Genomic DNA, 20,264 nt, shown 5'->3' on the forward strand with positions numbered 1-20,264 from the left:
GGTCCCTGATCGCCGCAATGCTGTCCCTCCACGACGCCATGCCGCTCGACTTCGGCCTCCCGGACATGGACGTCGGCTTCGGCTTGTTCGGCGTCGACGCGGCGGCGTTCGGATACGATGGTGTTGCCTCGGATGCGGCCGCCGGCTTGTCGCCGGTGGTAGGTGCCGGCGATGGGAGTGGTGGTGGTGGTGATGTGTTGTTGTACTGTGACGGCGGAGGCGGCGGCGGCGGCGGCGGCGAGGACGGCGAGGAGGAGAGGCGGCGGCGGCTGAGGAGGAAGATCTCGAACCGGGAGTCGGCGCGGCGGTCGCGGGCGCGGAGGCGGCAGCGGGTGGAGGAGCTGGAGCGCGCCGCGGACGAGCTCCGCGCCGAGCGGCGCGCGCTGGCGTCGAGGCTGGACGCCACGGCGCGGCGGGCGCTCGCCGTGCGCGGCGCGAACGCGCGGCACCACGCCGAGGCGGGCGTGCTCCGGCGCCGCCTCGGCGAGGCGCAGCGCAACGCCGCCGTGCTGATAGGGCTGTCCCGCCTCCTACGCTCGACGGCGAACGGCGCCCACGGCGGCGCCGCCCCGGCCCAGTTGTCGAACGGCGGCGTGGCGTCGTTGATGACGTAGGAGAAAGAGAGAAAGCACCATGGGAAGGAATGGTAGTAGCTTGAAGGTTTCCGTCGTCACGTCGACTAGTGTTAAGTTAATGCGTATAATTTCAAGTTCCTTAATTTTCTTTTCAAATTTCTCGAAAATTAGGAGGAGTATAAATATGGGTTTTAGAAGGGTATTATGTAAATTGAGAGAGGCTGATATGCCCTCCATTTCGTAATATCTCTCCATTTGTTTTCGGAGAAAAAATATAGTACAAATAAATAGTGGGCCGGCTATTTGGACACCCTGCACAACACTTTCGGTCCAAATCTTTAATATATTCGGCCCATTTCTATCCACGAAGAGAGAATAAGGCCCATGGGCCGAACCCGTCGGCTAGGGCTTCCACGCGTCCATCCGCCATTATATAAACACCACCATGCCTCTCTCCTCTCCATCTCCTCATCCTCGCGCTCGCGGCGGCACGCTCTCCTTCTCTGTTGCTCTCTCTCGATCTTGTTTCATTCAGATGAGATGTGATTTTTCTCCTGTTTTTTGTTTTTTGGGGTTGGTTTCATCTGGCGTTGGATAGGAATTTGGATGTTTACCTGTTCATGGGAGCACTGTCCCAAAGGCCGGCCACCGTCGTCTAGGGTGGATCTCGGTCTCGTTTCGATTTGAAAGCTCCCGAGATGAAATCAGGTGGCGCTTAGAGCCCTCATCCGTGGGTTTTCCAGTTGGATATTGGGTTACGCTCGCCTCCAAATTCTCTTCTATCTTTAAATTCTTGGGGTTTGCTGCATTTTGTCTGTTTGGATCTTGTGCGATTGATTTGGGAGATGGTTTGGTTGTGGTGCAGTGATTATAAAATCATTCCTCGTCCTGATGGGAGATCTGCGTGATCGACTCCTATACACCCATAGAATCTGAGCACCAAAAACCATTCCTTTTTTTTTCAATCAATCATCTGCTTTCTATTTTGGAATCCAGTTTTCTGTGTTATGTGAATATCCGATCCTTGCGCGGTTTAAACTCCATTGGTGTATTCTATCTCTAATCTACAAACCTTTCTTTTTTATGGAAATAGGAATCTTCGAACCTTGCGCGATTTAAACTCCGTTGGTGTATTCGAATTCAAATCTACGGACTTCCCTCTTGACGGAAATCTGAATCTGCACAAACTCGCCCATTAGAGGAAATCTGAATCTGCACAAACTCGCCCATTAGTAAAAACATTTGTATTGACGGCTTGCAATGTTAAATCTCCTACCAACTATGTAAAATTACAATTTTGTAAGTTAAATCAAGTTTCGAAGAGAATTGAATGAAATTCGGTGGAAATTGCAGTTGTTTTTTGTACGTCGCTCTCAAGCACACTAAATTTCTGGCCCATCGAGAAGAACACGCGATGTTACGATATCTAACCATTCCTCGTTGTACACTTTTGATAGTTATTTTGAATGAGCTGATTGTTAGCCCGCCCAGATTAACAGTTCTGTGTAGTGATTTCGTCGTAACGCACCAACAGACTCATTGGTTTGATTTACTAAAAATTAAAATTAATTTGGAAATATTTTTTTATATTTGTGTTCTTAAGAAATTATTAGAATCAAATGTTGAAAACTAGGTTATATTAAATAAAATTACAAGTTCATAACAACGTTTGAAAATTTAAATTTTTCCCGTGAGGCCGTGATAAACTGGGCGATTTTACCAAAAATAAATATTGCTACTGTCCCTTCTACCTAAAGTGAACCATCTTTCCAAATAATCATCATATCAGCTTTGAATTGATCTACCCTTGTTCTTAACGTATACTGGCCTCTAACTTTTCGCATATGTTTATGTTTATTAGTAAAAGTTTAAATTTTCAATCTTAAATATATTTAGACTTGATTTTGAGATTTTTACTATCGAAGATTATTTTTTAGCCTTTAATTTTATATCGCTAAGTACGCGTATATAAAAGTTTTATTTATAAATTATTTTCCATATGGAAGTATGCCGCTTCGCGAATAATATTAACGATAGCTCAAAAAACAGTTGAGCATAATTAGGCAAAAACACCCAATTAATAATGTTTCACGTTGGACAGTAAACGTTTCTATCTATCGCCCAATTTCAACAGTGTCTTTTGTTGGAGCCCATCACAGCCAATCATCATTTTTTTTTACCAATTTGCTCTTATACGAAGAATGAAACTTCTCTTTTTTTTTTTTTTGTGTGTGTGTATTACCATTTCATAGTAGTAAAGCTTAATTGGGTTAACCAGAGCTAAAACTACCTAATATATTTAGATTCATAATACTACGATATATCAACATCTGCTATTAGGTTAATTTTTTATGGTATAGAGAAAGTAAACTTTATGAAACATGCAAGAACACATGGGAGTTTCTTCCCTCCTAAAGGGTTTATTTGGTAAGCTCCAACTCTGGCTCCATATCTCGGTGAGCTAAAAGTTCAATTAAGCGCTGCTCTAAGTCGCTCCACGACTTCACTCTAAGCGCCACTCTTGGAGTGGGCCCAAGCAAATAGGCTCAAAGTCAGATTTTTGACACGCTTGTTAAGCTCCAAAACTAAAGCTTCCATGGGCCCCGACAACAGGTCTACCTGGATCGATTGGCTCTAGACTTGGACACGTCAGGTGCAAGATTTGTGGCGTTGGTGGACCAGGAATAAAAAAAGGTGGGGGAACAAGGGTTTGGCTACCTAAACATGTTATTTGTTTGTGTTAATGAGGTGGTTTCCCGCTATTAAGCTCAAAAGGAGCGTGCGATATGAGAACCCGATCGAGTGAGTCATCATATTTGGGTAGACATGGTGTGCCACGTCAGTAACACTTGATGATGATCTAGAGGTCAAGATGGACCGGATATGGCTCTCATGTGTCACCACAGAACAACATCTATATTTTATAAGACAATTGCTTATTTGACCCTATTCTAAAGCTCAACTATAAATATGACCTCACCTTCCTGCCCCTGGTCCCACCTACGCTGTGTAGCTCCATTTTACTCAGTGTTTGTGTGATTCCTTGTAATAATTAATTGTAGCTCTAATGAGCAAAGGCCGGAATATTTATTCCATTATCTAAAAAAAACCGCTTCGACTCGACCTCCTTCACGCCAGCGCTTTCGTCTCAGGGCCCTCGTAGAGCAAGGAGGAGTTCTCATATTGCTGAGGGGCTGACCGACATGGCGACGGGCGACGACACAACGCAGTGCAATGCAGACGTGGCTAGCAATGCCACAGCGGCTCCGAGCTGACAAGCTCCCTAAATTAAGTCTTGATTCAATGGCGAACTGGCGACTAACAGGCAAAGTCACAAGGAAGCACCTGAGCAGCACATATCAGCACTTGAGTCCGATTTGGGTTTGCTATGGTTGTGTTAGATTTAATTGGGTAATTGATCCATTTAAATCAATTAAATCAAATAAATTTCAAGGCTCATTATGCTAGGAATTCATGTGAATTTATTTTTTTATGGGATATCAATGGGATGAAGAGTTTTGAGAATTAATCCATTTGATTAGGGAATTGGTAACTTATATCAATTAGTCCTAATTGATGGATGGTTGATGGTTGTGTAGTGGAGGATGGTTTATGGCTAGTTGATGACAATTAGTTGCTATATTCCTCTTCCTATTCCATTGGTGATGGTTGTGTAGTGGAGGATGGTTTATGGCTAGTTGATGACAATTAGTTGCTCTATTCCTCTTCCTATTCCATCGGTGATGGTTGTGTAGTGGAGGATAGTTGATGGCTAATTGATGAGAATTAATTACTCTATTCCTCTTTCTATTCCATGACTCTTACTCTTCATCTTCCATTCCTCTTATAAAATGATAATGGATTTGATCTCCCGCGAAAGAGGAAGACACACTTTCATCCTTTTTCCAACGCTGTTACTGCTACGGTAATCCCAACGCGACGAGTGTGTGCACACGCGTTGGGAGAGTAGGCCTCCGAAACCACGCGCTGCTGCGACGTTTGCACGGACGGGCGGGCGATCAGGTTTTTGGGGAGCGCAAGGCGCGACTACTCACTGTTCGTCAACATCTACTTCACCTTCACCAATATGTTGAACACTGGAGACAACGGCAACACTGGATACAAGGAGAAGGAGGCTCCCGTCAACACCAACGGAGGCAATACTGCCTCAAACTCCAGCGGAGGACTATTCTTGGGGTATAACCTTCTTACATTATTTCAATTAGAAGTTTTACTATTAATGTTCATCGCAATGTCAATATTGTGTTATTATGTGATTGTTGATGCTTATTCTACATTAAGCATACTCATGTTGATTACATTCACCACTATCAATGGATCAAATCCCATTATAAATATCATGTTTATTATCTTGTTATTTTGGATTAAAATATAACGAATTATGACCAAATTTTCAATAGGTTGTAGTGCATCGACAATGGTAGTGATGAGTAGGGGAAACTATGTTGCGATTGTATCCAACTAAGTTGAGCACGGCCATAGTCATGCACTAGCATTGCTGTAACATGACAATGCCCAATGTCCATACCCAATAACAATTTAACATGACAAATGTACCAAAAACGGTTAAATATGCTAATTAAGGGTACTCAATAACAAAAAAAAAAGTACACGCAAGGTGCATGAGAGTAGAGCCGTAAATAATGGTAGTGATGAGGCCACATATCCCCTCCTAAATCCAGCGTCTGCACACACCACACTTCCCCCCTCCCCCTCTACACTGTGCCATGATGCACCATATGAAGAAGTATGAGAAAGTGTTGAATGTGCCACCTACGGGTATGCATCATGCCTTCTCCATGACTACAAAAATCATTTCCTACATAAACTCAAGGCCGAAGCATTTTGCAGCATACTCTTTACATGCTCAATTCATTCCTTTCAGGCAAACCAGTGGAGCTAAATACGATATACATACACCTCAGGCTCATGAAAGATGTTGACAAGCAGCAGATGTCTGAGAGAGGTTCCTTAATTGTTTTGCCATGAGCCCATGATGGACCTTTTATGTTTTTTATTTTTTGTTTTAAGCTTGAAGCACATCCTGTCTGTCGTCTGCCATTTCATAGCAAGATTTGGCATTGTTATTTGACTTTGTGTTAGGCAAAGTTGCGGCCACTGTAAACTCTTCTTTGGTGGCAGCTCAGTACCCATGAGCTGATTATAAACCAAAATGACTTGTTAGTGATTAAAAATGGCTTTTATATGTCCTTAACGACTCAAAAGTCATTGATGACCTTAAATCAAATCCACAATTAAAATTTGAAATTTGTCAGCAGCTGATTCATATCCACATAAGGTAAATGATGAGGCCGTAACTATACCATAGCATATCGATGCAGTGTGAATAGTAGGAACATCACCCCTGCAATAATAATACATTGTAATAGAGTATTTACCAATCACAATGTAGGACATACTAGAACCCAAAACAAGTCCATAAATTTTTTTTTTGGATTTTTCACGAACTGTTAACTTTTACAGTAATTTTCTACGTACAAGCAGTCCATACTAGCTAGCTCCCCCATCATATCCATAATCCATCCATCTTCTATTATGTGGACAACGTGTTCCCAAACCACCTGAAATGGATGGGAGTACAGGATGAAAAATAGTGTTTTCATCATAGTTTAGGGTGAAAATAGGACTTTTAGTTCATTTTGTTTCCTTTGCAATGAATATGTGAACCAGTCTTCACATTCTTGGCATCCTCTAACTCTAAAGAGCCGGGTAATACAAATTAATCTCTAAAAAGAGGACTTTTGACGAAGTTGGAGGGCCAGAAGATCAAGGTTAAGATCCTATTTGGAACATATGGATTCATGCAATATTCTCGGTGACTTTCTATATCCAGTTTTGTTGTCGAGGGATACGAATTAAACTCGTGCTATATAGTTTGAGGGAGCAAAGAGGCCCATTTTACTGGGTTGATGGGTATGGCCCATATTTCGACCGCCGCCATTGGCCCAACATCTGGAGGCCCAACTTTAAACCCCGATACATGAGGTGAAACCCACTCCCAGCCCGGTAGTTCCACCTCCTCCCAGGAAGAAGGCGAGTTGACACCTCGCAAACCCTAAACCATCTCCCCGCCGCCGCCGCCGCCGCCGCCGTCGACGTCGCTCTCTTCTCTCTCGCGCCGAGGTGACCTCCCTCCCTTCCCCCCCTCTCTCTCTTCCCGTCTCTCGGCTGTACGTAGTGCTTCGCGTCTAGCGCGATTAGTCTGGATGGGTTTCCGCCCTAGAGATGTGTAGAGCTCGGATCTAGATTTTTTGTTGTTTTCTGATTTCGCCGGTAGGTTCTTGTGTTCGATTCGTCGTGCCCACTACTGATGCTCGTCCTTCCTGGCAGGTTAATGCGAATTTTACTTGATCTAGTTCTTTTCCACTAACCCATGTAACGATTTTTAGTGGTGCTTTGTCCTTTGCGTTTCCATACGTGAACCCTTCACATTTTAGGGGAAATTTGTTCGATATATTATCGTTTTATCTTCTAGCTTATGGGTTTTTGTAGAAAATCATACACTGATTCGAGTCATGCTTAATTTTATTTTCTACAATTATCTTGATGATTATAACTCTTCCCCAACTGCTACAATCAGCAGAGTTTAAAGCGAGCAGAAGGAAAAAGCCAAAGCAGCAGCCATGGCATCCCGTTTTTGGGGACAGGTACTCATCTTTTTGTTTGCGCCTGCACTGTTTTTCTCTTCTACGCATCAGTATCGCAGTACTGATATTTATAAAGCCTGTTCTCGCTGGTTACGCTAATTTAATACCTCTTGCAATGATCCACCCAACATCAGGGAGACAGCGACTCCGAGGAGGAGGAGCAGGAGATTGAGTCAGAAGCAGGAAGTGAAAGCGAAGATGAAGGTGGTGATGCCGGGGGGCGTTCAAACCAGAACCGCTATTTGAGGACCACCAACGCAAGCGACAGTGACGAGTCTGATTCTGGTCAGCGTGTGGTCCGCTCCTTGAAGGATAAGCGCAATGAGGAGTTGAAAATTACGGTTGATCAGATGCGCAATGCAATGAAGATCAATGACTGGGTGAATTTACAAGAGAGTTTCGAGAAGCTCAACAAGCAGCTTGAGAAGGTGGTTCGTGTCAATGAATCCACCACAGTTCCAAATATGTACGTCAAGGCTCTTGTATTACTGGAGGACTTCCTTGCTGAGGCCCTAGCAAACAAAGAGGCCAAGAAGAAGATGAGCAGCAGCAATGCAAAGGCACTCAATGCAATGAAACAGAAACTAAAGAAGAACAACAAGCAGTATGAGAACCTGATCCAAGAGTGCAGAGAGCATCCAGAGCGCTTTGAAGATGACGATGTGGAAGACAAGGATGACGATGATGAGACAGATGATGATGCTAGTGATGCAGACATTGAGGATCCTGAAAAGATGGTTATGTCTGAATCAGAGGAGGAAGGAGATGATGATGAGGAGGGTGACCAGGATGGTGGAGCCTGGGAAAAGAAGATAAGCAAGAAAGATAAGCTTATGGACAAGCAGTTTTTGAAAGATCCCAGTGAGATTACTTGGGATATTGTTGATAAAAAGCTCAAGGAGATTGTGGCGTCAAGGGGTAAAAAAGGCACAGGGAGGATTGAGCGTGTTGAGCAGCTAACCTTTTTGACCCGTGTGGCGAAAACACCTGCTCAGAAGCTTGAAATTCTCTTTCATGTGATTTCTGCCCAATTTGATGTCAACCCTAGCTTACTTGGTCACATGCCAGTCAACATGTGGAAGAAGTGTGTTAATAACATGCTTCTTGTGCTTGATATACTGCAACAGTATCCCAATATTGTAGTAGACACCTCCGTGGAGCCTGATGAGAAGGAAACTCAGAAGGGTGCTGACTATGATGGACAAATCCATGTGACGGGTGACCTGGTTGCATTCCTGGAGAGATTGGATTCTGAGTTTTTCAAAAGTTTGCAGTGCACTGATCCATACACGAAAGATTATGTTCAGAGGCTCAGGGATGAACCTTTGTTTTTGGTTGTTGCACAGAATGTCCAAGATTACCTGGAACGTGTCGGTAACTTTAAGGCTGAAGCTAAGGTTGCACTGCGTCGTGTTGAATTGGTCTACTACAAACCTCAGGAGGTATATGATGCAATGAGAAAGCTTGCAGAGCAGGATGAAGATAGTAGGGAGGATGATGATGCAGACGCTGACGAGGAGCGTCAAGTAGTTGATGACAATAGGGGCCCTCCACCATTTGTTGTGATCCCTGAGGTCGTGCCTAGGAAGCCTACTTTCCCAGAGAGTGGCAGAGCTTTGATGGATGCGCTGATGTCTGTGATTTACAAATATGGTGATGAAAGGACCAAAGCCCGGGCAATGCTGTGTGACATTTATCACCATGCTATCTCTGATAAATTTTCTGTGGCACGTGACTTGCTTTTAATGAGCCATTTACAAGACGGGGTTCAACTCATGGACATATCATCACAGATTCTGTTCAACAGAGTCATGGCCCAGTTGGGGCTGTGTGCTTTTAGGGCTGGTTTGATAATTGAAGCTCATGGTTGCTTGTCTGAGTTATATTCAACTGGGAGAGTGAAGGAGTTGCTTGCACAAGGTGTGCAACAAAGTCGATACCATGAAAAAACTCCTGAACAGGTTTACTTCTGAACTCCCTGCAATATGCACTTCTTTTATTCTCATGTAAATACCTGCACACATGGCATGTTTGCCTCATGCCTTGCAATAACCTGAGCACCCTTCGTCTCTCTCAGACATATTTGCTGCTTGACCTGTTTGACACAATATGCTACTATATTACATGAAGCAAAACATGCCACTCACACGTGCGACAAGATTAACCCAACAATCTAGTCATAGGAATTTCAAGATATTTTCTGAGGATGTAGTTTATTGCAAATCTGAGTTCATTCTAGTTAGATTTAGTTATTCCTGCATGATAGCCTAAGAGGTATTATATAGAGGCTAATGTTATAATTGCTCTAATTTCTGCAGGAAAGGCTTGAGAGGAGAAGGCAAATGCCTTACCATATGCATATAAACCTTGAACTTTTGGAAGCCACTCACTTGATTTGTGCCATGCTGATTGAGGTCCCCAATATGGCTGCCAGTACTTATGACAGGAGGAAGTCTATGAACAGAACATTCCGTAGGCTTCTTGAGATCAGTGAGAGGCAGACTTTTGTCGGGCCACCAGAAAATGTGAGGGACCATGTAATGGCTGCAACAAGAGCCCTCCGCAAGGGTGACTACCAGAAGGCTTTCGATGTCATTAATTCGCTGGAGATCTGGAAGCTTTTGAGGAACAAGGAGCATGTTCTTGAGATGCTGAAACTTAAGATCAAAGAAGAAGCTCTTAGAACCTATCTCTTGTCATACTCTTCTTGCTACGAGTCCCTGAGCCTTGACCAGCTCACTACAATGTTTGACCTTAGTGAGCAACAAGCTCATAGCATTGTTAGCAAGATGATGATGCATGAAGAGCTTCATGCCAGCTGGGATCAACCAACCAAGTGCATTATTTTCCACAATGTTGATCAAACTAGGCTTCAGGGACTACTCTTCCAGATGTCTGATAAGCTCTCTGTCCTTGTGGAGAGCAATGAGAGGGCATATGAGGCCAAAACTGGTGGTACCCTTGAGGGAGCACCACCCAGGCGTAGGGGTGGTGATGGTCAGGACTCATCCAACTTGGGCAAGTGGCAGGAGAACTTCGTATCATCACAAGGGCGGCAAGGCGGCGGGAGGTCTGGATACTCAGGCAGAGTTGGAGGCCCTGGAAGAGGTGGTGGTGGCTACCAGAGGGACAGGGGTAGTCAGGGTTCCCGTGGAGGCTATGGTGGTGGTTCGCGCTTCCAAGATGGGGGAAGGTCTCGCAACCAGTCTGGTTCTATGGCAAGAGGAGGTGATGGTGGTGCACGCATGGTGAGCCTGAACAGGTCTGGTAGAGGTTAGAGTAGTTCTCCAGGATAGTTCTCAGCGCAAAGTTTTGCAAGTTCTGAGTCACTGATCAAGTTTCTGGCATTTTGGAAGTCACATCTGTTCTGAAGCTATTCTTGATCTCTTAATTTCGTTACAGCTTACAGTTTAAATTTGTCGGACACTTGACAAAGAGCTCTCTGGTTTGTACCATGGGAGTGAGGACAGTATTCACTCCTACATTTGATATAATGCTGGCACTATTTTCTACTCTCATTGTACTGCTTTATTCTAAATTTGCCTTCTCGTGTTTCATGTGCATGTGATTCATTAGTCGGTTGGAAATTTCGATCGGAGCCGGGGGTAATGTAAATATGTGATTACGTTTGTTACGGTGCAATGAGCCATGGATCCTTTTGGTATTGAGTTCTTCTGTTGAAGATTACAAGAAGACGGTCCATGGCTGAACGCCTCAACCAATATTGTGATTTTCTTAGGGATTATTAATATAGTGATTTTGCATTTGGCAGTGGCAGCTGCACCAATGTTGTTATTCAGTAGATCTACTAGTTTCTTGTGCGTCTGTGAATAGATTGGAAGATTCTTGTTTTCTAGCTGAAACTGTGTGTAGCACCCCTTTTGTCTGTGTCACTCTCTGGCTCTGTGCATCTACCTGCTGATGGTTCATCGCCTGATTTTGCCTATGCACGTTTGGTTGTCTTTGCCTGAGAATTACATCACTTGATGCATCGATGTTTATTTAAATCTCTAGCAAAAGTACAGTAGGTTTATCAGTCTTTGGCCGTTGCATTGTACTCAGAATCTGAGATGCTGCTGCTGCGTTGCTGTAATTGCATACATTTTCTGACAGAAATTCCACTTTCTAGTGATCGATGAGAAGAATGCTGTTGATCAACGTCCATAAGATGTTGCTTTCGTCATTTATCAGCTTCAGGGCATTTGAGTTAAGCCTCGGATCCTACTGTAAAATGTGAATTATGAATTTATGAGCATGCTGCATGCATGTTATGAAGGAGCCACATCAACGAAATCACTCTCCAAAACCATTAAAAGAGTTAAATTATACCGAATTTAATAGTTAAGAGGATCGAGATATTAGATATTGCGATTCAAGGGTACAAATCGGATTAAGTCACTTAACATAGTTAAGGTAATCAAGATGGATTATTCCTTATTACGGAGCATCCATTATCTTGGTCCATGCAGATGAAACAATATCACCGTAACTCGTACGCTATCCTGCCCAATAAGTCACCATTTGTATGGGCTGATATTTTAGCCCATCCAGATGGGCTTATTGCTATAAATTACAGGCCCAGCTTCTAAACTTTACTGGATCAATTCTCACATAAATTTCGTCTAATTAACATCCGTGATGGTAAACATGACGATTTCACAGAGAAAAAAAAAAGGAGAAGAAAGGGTTACTGTTGCGTCTAGACAAAGTGATACTACATCTTTCAGCTTTGAATTTATCAACCTCTGTTGTCGTAACCCGACTTCTAAATATCTAATGAGTCGGTCAAAACTTACATTTGATTCAACGCAAATTGGTTCTCATGGGCTTTGAAAAAGTAATAGAGTTGAGCGGAATTAGGCACACACGCAGTCCACTAATTTCTTTTCGCCGTGCACGCGTTGTTATCTATCTATGGCGATATTTTGTTTTATTTTTTGACAATCATTTTAATCTTTCCACACCCCATTGACATATATAGAGTCTACAGAGTAACATTGTTGGCTGCTGACTGGTCTAAAAATACACCTATATGGAATGGTAAAATGGTAATTAAATCCTCTTTCCTTGCAAAAAAGTTTAAAATAATAATCTATCGTACTAGTGTAAAACTATTCAATAAATAAAACGTAGGCTACCATCAATATGTACAGTTACATACAGAAAGGCTAAATAAATAATAGGGGCGGTGGAATATTGTACCATCATAATGCCAATCAATGTTGTAGTAAATGCATCTAATAAATGTATGTTTCCAAAAAGAAAAGAAAGAAGCTCACATTGAAAACATAACATGTAAATTTAAGTACTCAATGTTTTTGGATGTTTAGAAGGTTAGTAATTGTAACCACATCCCGATGTTTTTGGATGGCTTCACTGTTTGGAGGCCCCCTCACAACTTTTTTTTATTTAGAGTGGAGATTTCCCTAGCTTACACTTCTAGTAATTCTTAGGAAAATCTCCGATTAAGCTTTTGAACACATTCTACTATTTGATTGGAACGACATCCAATAAAAATACCACATTCAGTGAGTATAACATACAGAGTACATGATAAGAAGAGAAATGATACGAAAAACGTCAACTCCTACGACACGGTACGGATGACGTTGCATCAAATGATTGCAAAGCGCCATAAGTATTTTAGTTAGGTGCAATAGTTGTTCCAATATAGTACCAGTCGCTTTGACAACAATATATCGAAACACCTACGGTTCAACCACATGTATTTGATGTGGTTTTATACCATGCGCTCAAAAAATTCTCTCTAATCTATGATGTATCGCTCGGAGATAGAGTTAAAAATAAATTGAAACCAACTCTTAAATCCGATCTATAGTATCTAAAAATCAACCGAATCTTTTCGTATCTTTTTATGATCCAGATATGTGCCACCTCCCCTAACCGGGCCAAACTCTTTACTCCAAGTCCAACCTGACGTGGGACCCACCTGTCATCGACTCCGCATAGCGTACGAGGAGAGGCAGGCAGAGCGAGGCGACCAACGCACATCTCCCTGGTCAACACGGATCCCCCGTCGCGGTCAACGGACGCGTCTCGAGAGTCCACCACCGAGTCCAACATACTAATCCCCAGATCCGACGGCCCGGATCCCTCCTCCCCTCAATCCGAGCCGTCCATCCCCCTCTTAACCCCCCCCACGAAAGAAAAAAAATATAAATCGAATTTAAGTCGAAACCCCACGCGTCCGCCGCTCCCACCACCCTCGTCTCTCCCCTCCACTTCGCGAGACCTCCAAAACCCTAGTTTCGTCGGCGATGGCGGCGGCGGCGGCGGCGGGGGCGGCGGCGGGTGGGGGGTTCGTTGGGGAGAGGAGGAAGCTGTTCGTGGGAGGGATCCCGACGTCGGCGCAGGAGGCGGAGCTGCGGGGCCACTTCGGGCAGTACGGGGCGGTGAGGTCGGTGATCGTGATGCGGGACAAGGAGACCGGGCATGGCCGGGGGTTCGGGTTCGTGGAGTTCGAGGAGGAGGAGGACGCCGCCAGGGCGCTCGGCGACGGGGAGCACCCCAGGCACCTCATCTGCGGCCGCGTCGTGAGTTTTTTTTTTTTTGCCTTTTTGGGACTGATTCGATCTACTACTCTTTGCTCACTTTGCTTTGCTTGCCCCCTCCCTCGTTTGTTTACTTATATGTGGTGGAGATTGGAGAATGCGCGGTGTGTGATTTGCCGTCGAAAGCTTGGAGCATGGTGTTTTTTTTTTTTGAAGATCTATTAATATTGGCGAAGTTGGTGGTAGCCTATTGCTTGGTCAATTTATTTATTTATTTTGCTTATTAATCTGGTAGTACCGTCATGCATGGGAGAAAATTCTTCGATTTCTTCGTATTCATGGCTAAATTGTAATTATGGACTGTTCTAAAAAAAATTGTAGTCAAGGAAAGCAACGTTACCCAGATTCTGTTAGTTGCCTCATCTTCAGTGTAGTTTGACTCGTTCGATGGGAAAAGTTTGTGGCTATGATGTTGATTGCACTATTAATTGATGTAAGTTTGGTGGTCCTTTTGCACAGGTTGATGTCAAGAGGGCTAGGGCAAGGCCTCAACGAAACCATGATGATCAATCTTCACAGCATCAGCACTTCGGACAGGGTCAGGATCAGGGTCACCAGCCAGCACCTGTGAGTGGTACAGAGGATGGCGGCGACGGCATGAACTATGCTTCGAAGAAGGTCTTTATTGGTGGTCTGCGGGACAACATCACTGAGGAGGAGTTCAAGACATATTTCGAGAGTTTTGGCACCGTAACAGATGTGGTAGTCATATATGACAGTATGACAAACAGGTCTAGGGGGTTTGGTTTCGTCACCTTTGACTCAGAGGAAGCGGTGAGGAAGGTGATAGAACACAGTTTTCATGACTTGAAAGGAACAAGGGTAGAAGCCAAGATTGCCATCCCCAAGGATGCTTCGTATTACCGTAATGGCAGAGGTCGTGGCTCAAGAAACTTTGGTGGAAGGGGTCATGCTGGTTTTGATGGTCCCTCGTACCAACCATACAATGACAGATATGGTTTCTACAACAGCTATAATATGCCTCAACCTGTTCCACCACATCCCTACTATCCTGGTGTATATTATGGTATGGGAGGAGGTTATCCCTATGCGAATGCATATTCAAACATGGGAGCCCCTGCTAATATTCCTCCAGGCATGATGACAAGGCGTCCAGTTTATGGTGCATATCCTCCAATGTTTCCAGGGTACGGCGTTATATATAGAGGTTATGTGGGTGCTGCACCCTCTATTCAGCATGATAGTAATGGTGGGAGCGATAGCAAAAAGGATCAAACTTCAGTAGATGTACAAGAAGTTGACAGTGCTGCTTCCGTTGCAACAAAACTTGAGTTTATGAAGCTAGGGTCACAATGACTTTCTGGTGAGTTCTAAAAACCCTCAGATTTAATCTTTTATCCTAGCCACACATGAAAACTAATCTTATTTAATTATCCATGAAGAACTATGATTATTCAAATAGTTGTTAAATGATTGCTGCTAGGTACTTCAATTGTTAAACTATGACTATTCAATCATAAATTATTAGTTGTGAGGTTTTAGTGACTTCCTGGTGATTTTGTGTTAATATGATGCATAGCCTCCAATCTATATAGCTTGTTTTGATTCCTTGATTGTTCTTTGTCGATAGCTAATTATGCACTATATGCCCAATTAGCTAAACATTGGGAACCTGTAACATATTCCAGATACTGTATACTTATGCAAAGTGCGTGGAATAAGTTTAATGCCAGACTCTAGCTTAGCATTCTACCCTTTGAAACAAAACGGATGGATTTTTTTGTTGCATACCATGCCAGATGGTCATGGATGTGGCTGTGCTGGTGTCTAGTTTATTTGATTAGAATACAGCAGCTATGTATTTTTTTAGTACAATGACAGCACTAGCTAGACACCAAAGTCCAGTACAACAATAGCAAGAACTAAACTGCGATCATTATATCCGATTAAACCTGTGCTTAATTAAATGCATTGAAAAACTGAAGATTAATGTTGATTCATCACATGTCAATTGAGTAATATGTCCTACAATGAGTTGAGTGAAATGTATAGCTTGAAAGCTTGTGCTAGGATTTTGTTCCTTGAAATCCATTGCCACTTGTGAGTAGTTCATGCTTAAATTCGGTATATCCCGAAATCAGTGTTCTTCCCCAATATTACAAGTATGGTCTATGCTAGTAATTATATCTTTAGTGTATACATCATGATACCTCACAATAAAATATGGAACATGGGAGTTATTTTTATTTTTATGCATCTATGCTGATCAGCATTGATCTCTTTTGTGCTTAAACGAATGAATCCTTATTACTTGAAATTTAGAACTAAACAAAGATGTAAGCTCATGTTATTGACTGAATGTATTATCCCAACTGCCAAGGTTTTGGGCAAGTTTGCTGTTTTACAGTTTTTAAGGCTGTTTAAGTACCATTTTAATCAAGGTTATTAATTTCCTAGTATTAGTTTGTGTTGCTTAGCATTTTTCTATTTTCTATCTATTATGCCTCTACACCACTTGCATAGTACATAGTGCTTTGTAGCAGTTCTTAACACAGGGTTAACAGTTTAAGGCTGTAGAAACCTAGTTCCATGGGTTTACCCAGATCAGGGTTATGTTTTGGCCTGGCCTGTCTGGCTGCCTGCCTTTCTAAGTTTCTATGTGAATTTCCACTGCATGCATGGTGGTTTGGCAAACTGAGTTTGAACAAGTTTGTTCAGCAATATTAGTAGTATTTGGCTTGTTTGCTTGTTCTTATTTCCAGTTATCATGTCCACCGAACCTGTATTCTCTTCATTGTGAAAATATCCAGTTGTTATCCTTTTTAAGATTTACATATAGTCCAATCTATATATTCGTTAAAGAGGGCAATCTGTTTATTCTTCTCAATTTATGAAGTCTACTGTACCTAATCCAGTTGTTATCCTTTTAAAGAATTACATATTCTCCAATCTATGTTCAATCAATTTGTGAATAATCTACTGTACTGAATTGGTGTCCTTCATAATTATTATGTTTATTTGGTGTTGATGCTCCTATGAACTATTTGCTTGTTTTCTTTTTGAGACAGGACAAATTACTTCTAAATTGATGACACCAGAGTTCGACATTTTGGGAACCCTCAATTGTGAAGACTTGAGCTGAGATTCTTTGGTTGACAAGTACATCATTGGAATTCAACTTACCCACCCTCATTCCTTGCTTCATCTGCCTGTACACTGAAAACGTGCAAGTTGACCTCACTGCTTCTTGTACCGATGTTTAAATTCTTTGTTGATTTAATGTACCAGGATCAGAACATCCAATCCTAATTGCTTGTGCTATCTCGTTTTTGTGTCACTATATTATCCTGTTTTACCTGTATTGTCTGTCTGCGTGTTGTATGCATAATTGGTGAGAGTTGGTGCAGCAGTACCAGAATCAGCTGTTGTGAATTGGTGAGAGTCTGTGCAGCATCTTGTTGGTTGTTGGCAAGCAAAATGAAGAATCCATGTGGTGGTCCATTGCAATCTCCACACATCCAGTGGATACATTGATGTTCCTATTGTGCAAAAGGGAGATGTTTCTGTCAAGCTCTCTTGGTTTGGTTTTGTTTGATGTGCAATGGAGGATACATGCTGCTGCAGGCATTTGTAGTAACAGCCAGCAGTTCCAGGTCCATCACTAGTACTACAAAGTTGTAGTAGGGGTTTGCTTGTAGGCATGTGAAGGCCCACAGAAGAAGGCCACAGCTGCTGCTCATGCTCTCACAAACAAAAGACCCAACCAGGGGAGGAAGGAATGACCCCTTGTCATTCTCTGTCCCTTTGGCGTCGTCCTGATGTGTGCATGCATACATGGAGGAATTGAATTGAAGCTTTTTTCCCCTTCATTCATCACAAGCTCCTTTCATACCCATGGTACCCTACTACTAGATAGATATAGGTAGGGATAGGATATAGGATTGGATGGATGGATGGATGCTTTGAGATAGAAAGATGTGAGGGATGCTTGATAGATGTTTGACACTGTAATGTCCATATTCAAGGGGGTGTGTGTTTGTGTAGGAGTATTGCCTTGTTTGAAATGACACCATAATATTTAGTGCATCTTAGGTGTGCCAAGCAACTTGATTGATTGGAACTTTGGAGTCCCTTTTGGTTAATAGTTACTACACTACACCTGCCTTTCCATATTTTTTTTTCTTCCTTTCCTTTAGGACAAGTCTCATTCTTGCAGAGGTGAAGCTTCTTTGGAGATGGCAAGCTTGGACACAAGCTGCAAACAGGGGATGGCCACAAGCCCACTCACCTCTCTTGTGTCACCACTCCAAAGGTTAATATTCCCTCTTCTTTTGATGCCAGTTTGGTAGGGTAAGTTCGAAGAGGAGATGCAAAAAAAAAAAAAAAGAAGGAATATGTGGGGAGCAAATGTTTGTTTTGCTCTCCATGCAGGGCAACTGCATCAATCTTTTCAGAAGTTGTAGGGTTAAGCATCATCGATAGCAAATGTGCTTGCCTTTACTTTCTTGAGAGAAAAAAGTGCACACATTAACTATGACTATGAGTATTACATGCAGTAAGCCCTTTTGTACATTTTGAGAATGTGAGAGTGGTTTTGACTGTTAACACTCACCCTCAATCAAGTACACACAAAACAGCATATGAAGGTGTATTTACACTCTGAATAATCCCCATGGTCAAAGAACCTTTTCATCATCAGAAGGCCTCTATGATATTCTGAAGCTCCTGAAGGACATGAGCAAGCATAATCACCTTGTCAGAATCAGAAATGAAAGACTTACTGCATGCAGACAGAAGCTTTAGTTAGCAAGCTTGGATCATAAATCTGCTTTCCTATAAAGCTCATATTTGCAGAATTTAAAGATACCGGCAATATGGCCAGTACTCAGGAACATGTTATTATTGATGGAAATCATGATACTACTGTCACTTTCCTTAGCTTCTGCATAACATTCCACTTTAGCTTTCAGCTACACTAAACCTGCAACTAGTTGACAAATGCAGAGGATCATGCACTCGTATCATCATATGCTTGCTTTTTGAATGGAAAATTAGCTACTAATAAATCCACCACTGTTTGAGACAGCGACTCGTCAATGTAGAAGGTACACTGCATATATAAGTGCATACTGCATCAACAACATTGCTGGAGACCAGGTCTCTTCTGGTTTCAGATAAAAATGAATTGATAAAACAAGCTAGGAATAGGGATGCATGGCCATCAAATGAGCCCCAGGCATGTTACATTTTCCAGTGAAATATCATGTGTCCATGCAGTGGCCTCTCTGCCACTCTTATCTCCATCAGCATGCAGCAGCATCTTTTGAGCAGTATATATACACAGTTTTTGTCCTCAACTAGAAACTCTGATACAGCCTGCTGGGAATTAATTGACAAATGTACAAGGCAACCTACTGTTTCTCCTTGGCAGCTTCAGCCAACGTTTTTTTTTTCTTTTCCTTTCTCTTTTCAATGTTCAGAACAAAATTTTGAACAGCTTTGAGCTCTTCTTTCTCCATTGTTTGTTTCTTTTTGACCACATATAACTACAGTAGAGTTGCTCTCTAGTTGTGTTCATTCACAAGAACCTTTGATTAGTGTACCATCTAATTCAAGTGTAATTCCTTAATTAGTTAGTTTGGCATCAAATTAAAGAACTTGAAGATGGCTGGTTGATCATGAAATAGTCATTAATATAGTGTCCACTATATTGTTCATGCACGAACCAATCCTTAATATAGTGGAATTAAAGAACTACATTATTCATGCATGAACAATATATATACTGTCTTTTCAAAAACAATATATATACTGGACAAAACTGAACTGCCTCAAATCAGCTTTTGCCTAATTGTGGAGTATACTGATGCAGAAATTCAGAGCCCTCAGGAAAAAAGTCATGTAAAATGTGGGGGATATCTTGGTTGAGAGTGCTTGGCAGGAGAACAAAATCTAGTGGCATGGGAACTAGACCTCTCTCCTTCCTTCCTTGTAGGCCATTGCCATGCATCTTTCTTTTCTACTATCTCTCTCTGTATGTATATCTTTCTCTGATCTTTGGCTTGAACAATATGGATTAGATACTAGAGCTAGATACTTAGACAGGCCATGCATTCAGGGGAAAAGCAAATTACAAAATGAAGAAGAAGAAAGAAAAGAAGAAAAGAGAAAGGCATTGCATTGCATAAGGAACCAAAGTGAGTTAATAATTCTCATCAGCCTTGCATTGCATGTAGCTGCAGCAGCTCAGCTGCAATGCAATGCAAATGGGGTCCCTAAACCTAAAGGGTACTCTGTTACTTTTGCATTCATCTCTCTTCATCTCTCTCTGTGATTTTTTTCTCTCTGAATTCTGCTGCTGCTGCCTTGTTGCCTGCCATCTTTTATCAGAATGGGGAATGTGGAGGCATGCATTGCACAGTACTGGCTAGTGTGTTTCTGTGTGTCCATCCTTTGCAAGCAGGGTG

At 42.4% G+C, this 20,264-nt stretch overlaps 2 protein-coding genes and 1 non-coding gene across 5 annotated transcripts; all 3 read left to right on the forward strand.

The window, feature by feature from the left end:
• The first annotated feature begins 1,430 nt into the window (after nucleotides 1-1,430).
• On the forward strand, nucleotides 1,431-1,517 carry LOC112939740 (small nucleolar RNA snoR8a). Its single transcript, XR_003243613.1, has one exon. It is a non-coding gene; the product is annotated as a small nucleolar RNA snoR8a (small nucleolar RNA).
• Nucleotides 1,518-6,617: 5,100 nt separating this feature from the next.
• LOC4342306 (eukaryotic translation initiation factor 3 subunit C) lies at nucleotides 6,618-10,782 on the forward strand. 2 transcript variants are annotated; one of them, XM_026026900.2, is made up of 4 exons: nucleotides 6,618-6,740; nucleotides 7,198-7,264; nucleotides 7,399-9,225; nucleotides 9,583-10,782. In XM_026026900.2, the coding sequence occupies exons 2-4, from the start codon at nucleotides 7,241-7,243 to the stop codon at nucleotides 10,540-10,542; spliced, it is 2,811 nt and encodes a 936-aa protein (XP_025882685.1). In that variant the 5' UTR covers nucleotides 6,618-6,740; nucleotides 7,198-7,240; the 3' UTR covers nucleotides 10,543-10,782. The 2 variants fall into 2 exon arrangements, with proteins under 2 accessions (XP_025882685.1, XP_015647083.1); XM_015791597.3 differs by having other exon boundaries at nucleotides 7,201-7,264.
• A 2,688-nt stretch (nucleotides 10,783-13,470) lies between these two features.
• Nucleotides 13,471-17,118, forward strand: LOC4342307 (heterogeneous nuclear ribonucleoprotein 1). 2 transcript variants are annotated; one of them, XM_015792508.3, is made up of 3 exons: nucleotides 13,471-13,818; nucleotides 14,296-15,160; nucleotides 16,862-17,118. In XM_015792508.3, exons 1-2 carry the CDS (start codon nucleotides 13,543-13,545, stop codon nucleotides 15,151-15,153), a joined length of 1,134 nt encoding a protein of 377 aa, XP_015647994.1. In that variant the 5' UTR covers nucleotides 13,471-13,542; the 3' UTR covers nucleotides 15,154-15,160; nucleotides 16,862-17,118. The 2 variants fall into 2 exon arrangements, with proteins under 2 accessions (XP_015647994.1, XP_015647993.1); XM_015792507.3 differs by having other exon boundaries at nucleotides 16,866-17,118.
• The last annotated feature ends 3,146 nt before the right edge of the window (nucleotides 17,119-20,264 follow it).

This window comes from Oryza sativa, chromosome 7, assembly GCF_034140825.1.
Source record: "Oryza sativa Japonica Group chromosome 7, ASM3414082v1".
In the NCBI taxonomy this organism is placed as follows: domain Eukaryota; kingdom Viridiplantae; phylum Streptophyta; class Magnoliopsida; order Poales; family Poaceae; genus Oryza; species Oryza sativa.